The sequence below is a fragment of the Corythoichthys intestinalis genome, unplaced genomic scaffold (assembly GCF_030265065.1).
Source record: "Corythoichthys intestinalis isolate RoL2023-P3 unplaced genomic scaffold, ASM3026506v1 HiC_scaffold_23, whole genome shotgun sequence".
NCBI classification, from domain to species: Eukaryota; Metazoa; Chordata; class Actinopteri; order Syngnathiformes; family Syngnathidae; genus Corythoichthys; species Corythoichthys intestinalis.
In genome coordinates this window covers 3,185,559-3,197,528 of record NW_026651592.1, presented here as the reverse complement: position 1 = coordinate 3,197,528, position 11,970 = coordinate 3,185,559, and the positions used below count along the sequence as shown (strand labels likewise).

Genomic DNA, 11,970 nt, shown 5'->3' with positions numbered 1-11,970 from the left:
AGACGGGCCTGGACATGTACTTTCTTCAGCAGGGGGACACTACTGGCAGTGCAGGATTTGAGTCCCTGGCGGCGCATTGTGCTTCTGATAGTAGCCTTTGTTACTGTGGTCCCAGCTCTCTGAAGGTCATTCACTAGGTCCCCCTGTGTGGTTCTAGGATTTTTGCTCCCCGTTCTTGTTATCATTTTGACGCCATGGGGTGAGGAGAAAGTTGAAAGTCCATGTTGCCCAACGACAGCCCCAAAACATCACTGCTCTAGAGGAGATCTGCATGGAGGAAATGGCCAAAATACCAGCAACAGTGTGTGAAAAGCTTGTGAAGAGTTACAGAAAACGTTTGGCCTTCGTTATTGCCAACAAAGGGTACATAAAAAGTATTGAGATGAACTTTTGGTATAGGCCAAATACTTATTTTCAACCACGATTTGCAAATAAATTCTTTAAAAATCAAACAATGTGATTTTCTGTTTTTTTTTTTTCCACATTCTGTTTCTCATGGTTGAGGTTTACCCATGTTGACAATTACAGGCCTCTCTAATATTTTCAAGTGGGAGAACTTGCACAATTAGTGGTTGACTAAATACTTATTTACCCCACTGTATTTCTGCTCCTCACTGTATGCCTGTATTGACTTATCCGAGTAGAGATTTGTGTACGCCTCCCTCTAGTGGTTGGCCACCATTACTGAGGTGTTTACACATCTAGAGCAGCCCAGCGTCAAGTCGATGTAAACAGTCACGTTAGCTGCTGTTGTGTGTGCTGCTGGTGGCACACTTTAGCAATGGCGGATGGGGTACTTCTTGTCCTTTTGCTTAGATTTGCTATCTACGTGCGCTTGTCCTCAGTAATGACGTAGGTGCATCAGATTTGTTCCCGGAAATATTAAGCTCACACATTAGCGAAGATTACTGAAAAACAGACGTCTTTGGACAGCATTTTTTTTTTTTTTTTTTACCGGGAAAAGGCTACTTGCTGATCCAGAAAAGGAGCCTACAATTAAGTCCATCTGGGTAGCAACAAAAGTGAGAGCATTGAGAGTATCATACATCGTGGCGAACCCTATTGCTAAAGCCAAGAAACCTTTAACAATTGGAGAAGAACTCATTATGCCTGCTACCAAGGGTATTTGGCGCCCAGTTTTAGGAGAGGCCGCTGTTAAAAAAAGGTTGATTCAGCGTATGGTGAGTAAGTTTTTACCTGCAATTAATGTGTGTTTTTAGCCCAGTCGTGGTATTTTATATACACTGTAATTTTCTGCCATAAATTGCCAGTCTGTGAAAACCGGTCTGTGGTGCAAAAAAGGTTGGGGACCACTGCTTTAGATGTCACTATGCCTTTTAGATTTTTTTTTCTTTAATGCTGAAAGAGGATATCGTGAAATCTTAGCGAAAGACCGTACATTTTAATACTCTGCTGGATGTCACTACTACAGTATGCTTTTCACATTTTTCTTCTTCTGTAAATTCTGACAACCGCTAATAGGAAATCTTTGTCAAATACCATGTTTTATAAGTAAATGCTGACAGACGATAACGTGGCATTTTAAGGAAATATCGTTTTAGTCGTCTGCTAGATTTCACAGATTTCTACAGTATGCCATTCAGATTTTTCTTTTTTTCGTAAATGCTAACAGACGATAATGTGAAATTTTAACAAAATATCTTATATTTTACTAGTGCTCTAAATATCGCTAATATGTTTTCATGATTGTATTTTTTTTTTCTAATGCTGCAAATGTTGATAATGAAAAAACAATTGTACTATGACGATTTTTAACTTTTTAGTATTTTTTTTAACGCCATTTTTCTGACAACCACTAAGGACTACAACTAGGACTGCAAATGATGCTAACAACTGAGCAAAGTTGCCGATTCGAACATTTTGTAGCTTGGTTGTCTTAAAACGCAACTTTTTTTAGGAACTACTCATGGTGATTTTTCACAATTGAAACACACACAAAAAAATCCAAATATTGTGTAGGCCCACCTAACTGAACCGAACTGTTCGGTGGAAACCAGACTTCATTGGACAGATGATTCCCAACCATATTGTTTGGAGACAGATCGTCGGGTGTGCTGCCAGAAATCATCAAATATATTTCTAACTGTGACATATCATGATAGTCTAGACACTTAAATGCTCTTCAACAAGATGGCAGAATCTACAATGGGCCTAGCAATTTCCAGGAAATTTACAGTATTGTAAACTTTCAGTGGGAAATGAGAATTACTAACGTACAAGTTGATTCTACTAAACCCATTCAATGAATGAGTTTTAATTCTGATAAGCAATCATGTTAATTCAGCGCGTTTTCACGTGACACTTATCATGATACAATGTTAAATTGACCACATTTCTACGTGGTATTTATCATGCTAAAACATGGATATTGAGCTTTTCGTTTTGGTGTGGCAGCAATACATTTTCTTAAAGGTCATCATTGTTTTGATATATAAAATATGCACCTAAAATAACAGAGTTTGTTACAAGTCAGGATGAGAGTGATTGTCTCGAGAAAATGAAAGATCACATTAGATCTTAAGTATCGGTGATACTTTACTTTGAATATTGGAGATGGTTTAATGTGTCTTTGGCAGCTACTACTAGAAAATATGTATTTACATAAACAAAATAACACTTGGGCAGATGGAATTAGAGAAACACAAAAGGATTCTCACGCATCGCAAGCCCTTTTTATCAGTCTTTTACGTGTGTGTTTCTTTGCAACTAAACATGTTGACATTCACCTCTAACGAGCCCGAACGTCCGTCAAAGACAGTCTCACGACAGTCGGGTTCACCGTGACACAAGTTTTCATGAAATGCTCATGACTGCTGCAAGAGCCTAAGTGAAACAGCCAACATCAAGGCAAAATAATATATTGTTTGATATTTCTTCTTAAAAGCCAGTTTCCATGTCAACATATTTCCGTGGTGTCCGATTTTTTTTCATCAACAAAAAGCATCTTTATCAGGGATTATATCTTGTTATTGAAATGTTATTACGAGTAGGTTTAGGTGAAAATTAATAATAGAGAGACGGTTGACAAGGAAACGTTCAATTTAAACCCATTTTCCCACATACATTAGGGCGAATTAGTATTTAGTCAACAACAAATAAGTACAGTGCCCTCCATAATTATTGGCACCCCTGAAAAAGATGTGTTTTTTAGCTTCTAATAATTTTTTTTTTCATTCAAATAATATGGGACCTTCATGGAAAAAAGAGAAAAACCCAACCTTCAATACAAGTGCATTCATTCAGTGGGGAAAAAAATCCGACATAAAGAAAAACTTATTTGACATCAAATAATGTGTGTCACAATTATTAGCACCCCTGGTGTTAATACTTTGTACAACCCCCTTTTGCCAACAAAACAAGGTCTGGGGACTGAGATGGCCATGGGAGGAGCTTGATTTTGTGTCTGCTGAACCATTTCTGTGTAGATTTGGCCATATGTTTAGGGTCATTGTCTTGCTGAAAGACCCAGTGACGACCCATCTTCAGCTTTTGGGCAGAGGGCAACAGATTTTGATTTAAAATGTCCTGGTATTTCAAAGCATTCATGATGCCATGCACCCTAACAAGGTTCCCAGGGCCTTTGGAAGCGAAACAGCCCCACAGCATCACTGACCCACCCCCATACTTCACAGTGGGTATGAGGTGCTTTTCAGCATGCGCATCTTCCGTGGCACGCCAGACCCACTTAGGCTACGTTCATACTACAGGTCTTAATGCACGAATCCGATTTTTTGTCATATCTGTTTTTTTGGCGTGCCCGTTCAGACTGCCTTTGTCCATTGAGACCATTCAAGTATTACGCATGCGCACTAATTCGCAGTCTGACACGCGCTGAGCAAGACGACCCGCATGTGCAGAAGCATCAAAACAAATTACACACGTCATCCGTCATTCCAGGGATATCATATTTTGCTTTTCAAAAGGAGGACACAAATAACAGACATAAATAATCCCCATTTAGGCTTATATTCAAAGTTTATATGGATCGATAGCATGCACGCACGGTCCGTGCACGTCACACACACATACGGGCAGTTTGCCCCGACCTCGGCCGTGTAGGCAATGTTGAAATATTGCTCACTTGGAGCAGAGAGAAAACTGAGCATTCTCAGGCTTATCCTCAAGCCATTTTTATTTTTTAATGACTGTTGTCAAGCCCAGCCCTTCCCAAAAGCCGTGTTCACTGCAAGCTAGGCGCTAATAACGCACAGCAGCACCGCTACGGTAAGTGTCTCTCTCGCTATTTGATGACGTAATTGCTGCATGAAATCCGATTTGGGAGAGTGGACAGTACAGACCGCCGCGACAGTCTGGAAAAATGTGGCCCAGATCGGATTTGAACCACATACGAAAGTGACCCAGATCGGATTTGAAATGGTCCAGTTCTATGCGACTCGTCACGTTCAGACCGTCAAGTTAATGCCTCACTCGAGTCGGAAAAACACGAAAAAATTGGATTCGTGCATTAAGACCTGTAGTATGAAGGTAGCCTTAGAGTGTTTGTTGCCAAAAAGCTCAATCTTGGTCTCATCTGACAAAAACACACGGTCCCAGTTGAAGCCTGGGACCGTGTGTATTTCTGTGTGAGGCCAAACGTTTTCCTTAACTCTTCACAAGCTTTTCACACACTGTTGCTGGTATTTAGGCCCATTACTCCATGCAGATCCCCTCTAGAGCAGTGATGTTTTGGGGCTGTCGTTGGGCAACACGGACTTTCAACTCCCTCCACAGATTTTCTATGGGGTTGAGATTTGGAGACTGGCTAGGCCACTCCAGGACCTTGAAATGCTTCTTACAAAGCCACTCCTTTGTTGCCCTGGCTGTGTGTTTAGGATCATTGTCATGCTGAAAGACCCAGCCACGTCTCATCTTCAATGGCCTTACTGATGGAAGGAGACTTTTACTCAAAATCTCTCGATACATGGCCCCATTGATTCTTTCATTTACACACATCAGTCGTCCTGGTCCCTTTGCAGGAAAACAGGCCCAAATCATGATGTTTCCACCCCCATGCTTCACAGTGGGTATGGTGTTCTTCGGATGCAATTCAGTATTCTTTCTCCTCCAAACATGAGAACCTGTGTTTCTCCCCAAAAATTCTATTTTAGTTTCATCTCACCATAACACATTCTCCCAGTTCTCTTCTGGATCATCCAAATGCTCTCTAGCGAACCGCAGACGGGCCTGTACTTTTTTCAGCAGTGGGACACTTCTGGCATTGCAGGATTTGAGTCCCTGGCGGCGCATTGTGTTACTGATAGTAGCCTTTGTTACTGTGGTCCCAGCTCTCTGTAGGTCATTCACTAGGTCCCCCTGTGTGGTTCTGGGATTTTTGCTCACAGTTCTTGTTATCATTTTGACGCCACGGGGTGAGATCTTGCACGGAGCCCGAGATCGAGGGAGATCATCAGTGTTCTTGTATGTCTTCAATTTTCTAATACTTGCTCCCACAGTTGATTTCTTTACACCAACCGTTTTACCTATTGCAGATTCAGTCTTCCCAGCCTGGTGCAGGTCTACAATTTTGTCTCTGGTGTCCTTCGACAACTCTTTGGTCTTGGCCATAGTGGAGTTTGGAGTGTGACTCACTGAGGTTGTGGACAGGTGTCTTTTATACTGATAATGAGTTAAAACAGGTGCCATTAATACAGGTAACGAGTGGAGCCTCATTAGAAGAAGTTAGACATCTTTGACAGCCAGAAATCTTGCTTGTCTGTAGGTGACCAAATACTTATTTTCCACTCTAATTTGTTTAAATAAATTCTTTAAAAAAAAAGTGATTTTCTGGCTTTTTTTTCTACATTCTGTCTCTCATTGTTGAGGTTTACCCATGTTGACAATTACAGGCCTCTTTAATCTTTTCAAGTAGGAGAACTTGCACAATTGGTGGTTGACTAAATACTTATTTGCCCCACTGTATGATTATCCTTATATCAGTACAGACCTGCTTCTTTTGAGTATAAATACGGTAACTTCAGAAATGTACGCTGAATTCCCGATTTTCCCCCCATCATTATTTAAATCCTATTTTTTTCATGCGAGTCGACATTCGGGATCAAGCAGGCAAGAACTCTGAAAGGCAAAGAGGGAAAAAACGGTGGCTACGAAAAAGTGTCAACAAGTAGGTGAAGTGTCAAGATATAAGACTTGTTGGTACAAGACAATAACATGCTGAAAACAGCTGGATGGGCGGGGCTACACTGCACTACACTTTTTTTTTTTTAAATCTGCCAAATATTTCTTGTTTGTGTGGTGTTTTTGAGTGATAGTCTTCAGTTAAGATATTTTTTTGTGGCTGAATTTGCAATGGTTGCTGTTATTTTAGAAATATTGAATGATTGCTACAACCAGTGCTCCAACGATTAATCGATTATCTCGAGTAATTCGATTAGAAAAAATCTTCGAATCAAATTTTGAAAGTTGTTTTGAAAGTGTTTGCATTTAGTTTTATTGATTTGCGTAGATATGCTGCTATCTAGTGGTAACAGTGAAGACGCCATAGCTCGTCTAACATGGCTGAATTCAGCTGCTCCCTGTTAAGACCAACATAAGGTATGTTTTTGTTTGAGCTAACATGTTCGTTTATTCATTGGTTATTTAGTTTTGCAGTTTTGTTGTGGGAATATGTGTTCGAACGATTTGTTAAGGGCATTGTATAAAAACAAAAAACAAAAAAACTTCATATTTTATAAGATTTAAGCTAGCGGACTTTTGCTATGCAAGTTAGCCAATTGTTCTTTTGTTGTGCTTAGATCCTCATTTATATATAGCGGAAAACACAGACAAGGCTCAAAAAGCAGTTTTTTCTTTTGCACCCCTCTAAAATAAACTGCTGTATTTTAAGCCAAAAGAACTGTTATGTTTGATAGAAGAATGTGTGCTATATAATGCCATAACAGTTTCATGGCGCATTAAGCCCCTGAATTATTTTTAATTTGTCAGTTTTACCCTGGAGACCCCCGTTTACAGACACCGTGCAACCACTTTAGTTCCCAGCCATAAAAAAGTAGGTAAGTTTTATATTTATTATTCGAAATGTCTATCAATTTAGCTTTGAATAATTTATTGATGTCTAATTTTTAGTTAAAAAAAAAAAAAAAAAAAAAAAAAAAAAAACACTTTGAAAAATTATTCCTGCGCATATTTTAAACTTTTAAACAAATTACGTCACAATGGGAAAAAAATAGTGTCTGTGAATAGGTCAAGGATATCTACCTCAAAACTATCCCTTAGTTTTATTTATTTATTGTTACTGTCATATTTTCCCTGATATTTTAGATGCTAAATAACCGATTCAAACAAAGAAAATTTGAAAAAAAAAAAAAAAACGTTTAATAGGGTAAATATTTGAATAAGAAAATCTTGACCACTCCTTGATGTCTGCGATTTCTGCATTGTGACCCTTGTAATATTACCGTGTTTCACCCATAAAATCTCCAAAAAGTCCGGCTGTGGCCATTCACAGCTGTGTCTTGACACTTAGTGATACATGCTACACGGAGTTTTTACACAGAGTTTTTGGATCGAAATAAGGTAAGTACTCGATAATATCTCGTTAAAATCATGGTGTCTTGAATTACGCTCTCTCATGCTCTCACCTTGAGTTAAGGTTTAGGGTTTAATTTTTCTTTTAAAATACCCTCCTGCTCACATTTTCTCTTCCACCAGAAAACAGAGCTTTTAAGATTTCCAATGATGTATTATACATGCATATAGGACAATTTTGAAATTTGACCAAATTGGGGGGCTCAGAGCGAAACTTCAAGCCACTTGGTGTTTTTGAACCGTAGTGTACATAATGAAAAATCCCATACGATACACTACGGTTCAAAAGTTTGGGGTCGCTTAGACCCCAAAATTTTAACGGTAGTGTATATACTAATATATATATATATATATATATATATATATATATATATATATATATATATATATATATATTTTTTTTAAATTTTATTTGATATCATTTGAGGAATGTTGTTGATGAATTTAATTTTAACTACAAATATTGCTCTTTTGAAATAGAAGTGCAAATCCATCAAGTTTGAAGAAACACTGAGGAATTTTTTATTTGCATTTAATGCTCTTTTGAAAGTGTAAACTTAGCAAGCCCAAACAAATATTATTGCAAGCATAAACACTTCCTTGTTTTACATACGCTAAAATTTATTCTACAACGCATTAAATGTTCATAATCCGATTACTCAATTATTCAAACTAATTGATAGATTAATCGATTACCTAAAAAAATCAATAGCTGCAGCCCAAGTTACAATTGAAGTGATATTGTTCAGCAATGTAAGAACATGTGCGAATTTGCAAATTGACATGAAATTCTATTCCCGTTTGATATGTTTGTCCCACTGACGTTCATGCTTGGATTTTAAATGAATTTAATCCAAAGTTATTCAGTACCTGAGTAGCTCTTTCACGGTATACTAGTTTTTCTTAACTCATTTGCTGCCATTGACGGTGCTAGATATCCAAATAATATGAAGTGGATTGGATGTCTACTAGTGATGAGCTCACTCAAATTCACAGCAAAAGAATGAAAACAGCCACATGATTGGACGTCTATGGCATCTTGAATCGCCTTTAATGGCGGCCAATAAGTTAATAAAGTTATTATATTAGTAGAGGGACTTTTTCAGACCCTTATCACCAGAGTTAAAACAAACAAAAAAATGTCCAAACATGAAAATAACATTTGACTATGAGATGTTCATGAACTAAATAAACCAATCCTTGAGATTATTTTTCTGCACAATACTGAATTTAAATGTAATAAAGCACATACATTTACTAACTAGTACTTTAGTAACTACTTTTAAGACACTGGTGTTTTTTTTTTTTTTTTAATTTTTAGTTTTGCCAAGTTAAATATATTTTAGAAATTTTACCAAGTGTAATTCAACTGATGTAGTGACAGCTCATTTCAATTCAATGAATTCATGTGTTGCGTATTTTACAAGTGTATCTGTCTGCGGCTTGCAAGACGGGTGCACACGTCGCAACAAAGGGCTAACAATCACGCTCCTAAAACACAACACAACAGAGCAATGTTAATGCGGAGAGGCGGGGCTAGCATACAGGCAAGCCATGCGGTTGCTTGGGCCCGGCGAAAAAAGGGGCTCCCAAAATGTACTCCATAAAAACGGCAAGAATTGGCCATTCAAAATGACACCTCAGTAGCAAATCCCCCTTATGGGGCTTAAGTGTGTAATTTTACGTGTGGAAGTTTAGTTTATTAATTTATTTGACATTATTTATTAATACTATTCAATACTTTTAATCAATTTAGCATGACCTGGGTGGATCCGGAGAAAAATTAAGAGCGAAAAGTGAGCTAGACTCTTGTGCTGATTTACTGAAGCAACATTCCGCTGCCATTTTTTGCAAGTGCTACAGTATTTATTAATATATTGTTTTCTGTAACTTATTCCTTTTTCAACTTTTTCCTTTTGATGTGGCCTAATTGTTTTCATATTTAATGTGCATTAATCTGTGCGAAAACCACATTTTGTGACGCACACAGGTGGGTTGGGGTCCCCAGGAATTTCTTGCTTGAAGCCCCATGAGAGCTTAACTAGGGATGTCCTCGATCTGTTCACGTGGTCGGAAATAGAGCCCGAGCATGTCATTTCTAGCAGATTGGAATTGGTTTCTAAGATTTTTTTTTTAAATTTTAACTCCGTTTCATAAATGTATTCCTTAACATCTCCCAAATTTATTCTTGTGCTCGAAAATCATTGTCCAACAAGCTTTCGCTAGCTTCCGGTAGACACCTCGTTGACGGGTGCGTGGTTGAGGTTAGGGTTACGAACAGGGTTTGCTATAGACCACGTGCCAGGGGAACGAGGGCGTGGTTAAGGTTAGGGTTGTAAATAGGGTTAGCTATAGACCACGTGGCAGTGACGTGGCCGCAGTCAGACCTTTCTGTTATTTCAAGCAGAGTTTTGCGGTGTAGCCAACATTCACTTCACAGGTAATCAAGCGAGTAATATCGGCTACGAAACGGTGACAACGATCTAGCGCGAGAGTCGGCCAACTTATCTTTCACACAGTAGAAAACGACGCAAGCTGGAAATAAGCAGGACTGGAGGGGGGTCGGCGGTGTGATCGAGTATGGTCGGGGGAGTCACACGGATTGCTCCTTAGGGAAGGTCGCTCGTGGGGGGGCGGGGGCGGAGAAGCCAGTGTTGGAGTACATGGGCTCGTTGGAGGGCGGCTGGGCGTAGGCGTGCTGAGGCAGGAAGGTGACAGGTGGGTGGGCTGGGTTTGCGGTGGACTGACACTCAGGTAGGTGCTCCAAGTCACGCTGGTGGCTCATGTATTCGGTCGGGTTCAACGGCTCTTCCGGATGGTTTCCAGAGTCCTGTTGAGAAGAAAATAAGGAAGTAGCGCAGCGTCAGATGAGCTAGTGGTACGAAAATGACGCTACTTGCAAATACCGTATTAGCCCGAATATAAGACGGCCCTGATTATAAGACAACCCCGTGTTTTTCAAGACTCAAGTTTGAGAAAAAGACTTTTTGAACACCAAATTAATTTTTATACAGAAAATATTTACAGTACATCCGAAACAAATGATTATAAGAATATATTTGAGAGAAAAAGCATGTTATTTTGCCTCATTCAAATCTTAATATCTGAATATTTTAATGTGTAAACTAGAGTGCAATCACATTCGTAAATGAATGGCTTCTGGTTTTTGAAATGTAAATAAACCAATTTATTGTGATAAAACAACAAAATTGCCATAACTTCATTAACCTTTAAAGTGAAGTCTACCTGTAACTGTAGTCTTGAAACAAATCTGAATAAGGAAACATTGCAATAAAATAATGCAAACTGGTTAAACTTGAGAGTAGCTGAGATTTGTCATCACAGAACATCGCTTCAATGATATCTGGCGCCATCTAGAGTCGTGAATGGGGAGAGTAGCTGAGATCTATCATGTTAGAACATCGCTTCAATGATATCTGGCGCCATCTAGCGTCGGGAATGGGTATAATGTCTAGACCGCGAATATAAGACGACTTCTTTTTCAGATTTATTTCAATGCAAATAAAACCCCTGTCTAATATTCGGGCCAATATGGTACTTCAATGTATTTGAATAGCATTTACTGCCATTATTAGTGATAGTCTTTCAATCCATTTGAACTGGGGGGGTCTGATTGCAATCTTTCTCAGTTCAAATGGATTGGACGACTATTGATGCCAGGGGTCGCGTTAACCGAATATTTTCTGTCGTTGACCGGTTTTTTAAAATGGTGACGGAAAAAATTGAAGTCCATCTGTCATTTTGACAGGTTGCAATTCACACCCCAGACCACAGGGTGGTGAGTGAGCATATTAATTAGCTATTGTCTCTCTTGATGCATGACGTCGTTGGCCTTACTCGGAAAAATGTCAAGGCAACTGAGTGTTTGCCTGGCACGGCCAGACTGTTCTCCCTGTATTTTTCAAACACTGAGAGAAAAGTCTGGGACCCAGCCCATTAACGGCCCCTCGAGTAGGTACAAAATCAATCGACAAATCAGATTTATTTGCGTGACGTGTTCTTCACGAGTAACGTCACTCTTGTGCACCGGAAGTCGTCTCTACAAGAACACGGATGGCGAACGGGAGAGCCGAGAATATGTTCCAATCCGCGGGAAATTCAGTTTTAAATGAGCTAAAACACATCGACACGAGTCATTGACAACAGTCTGTCTCGCGCTAGCCATGTTGAAAAAATTCCGCTCTCCTCGTATGTTTACTTCTGCGCGCAAGTCCCACGTCCTGCCCTCGTCGCTTTGCTAACGGCACGTCTGCCCGTCGCTGATTGGTGCACTCCGCTGTCTGTTTGCCTCTTGTTAAGCTTTTTCGGACAGAATATTAATTAAAAATGAATGAAAACTTACTACTATTGAGTATGTCATTATTATCATTTTAAAAATGTAAG

At 39.2% G+C, this 11,970-nt stretch overlaps 1 protein-coding gene across 4 annotated transcripts in view; it reads right to left on the bottom strand.

Annotated features, from left to right (window-relative positions):
• Nucleotides 1-7,967: 7,967 nt before the first annotated feature.
• The window catches only part of LOC130911149 (nectin-1-like), a 586,891-nt gene continuing 582,888 nt past the window's right edge, over nt 7,968-11,970 (bottom strand). For 3 of the 4 annotated variants that reach the window (XM_057828909.1, XM_057828911.1, XM_057828910.1), the window contains one exon: nt 7,968-10,396. In XM_057828909.1, the coding sequence (XP_057684892.1) occupies nt 10,160-10,396 (237 nt within the window). In that variant the 3' untranslated portion in view covers nt 7,968-10,159. The remainder of the gene's footprint in view (nt 10,397-11,970) is intronic. The other variant, XM_057828912.1, reaches the window with a different exon arrangement.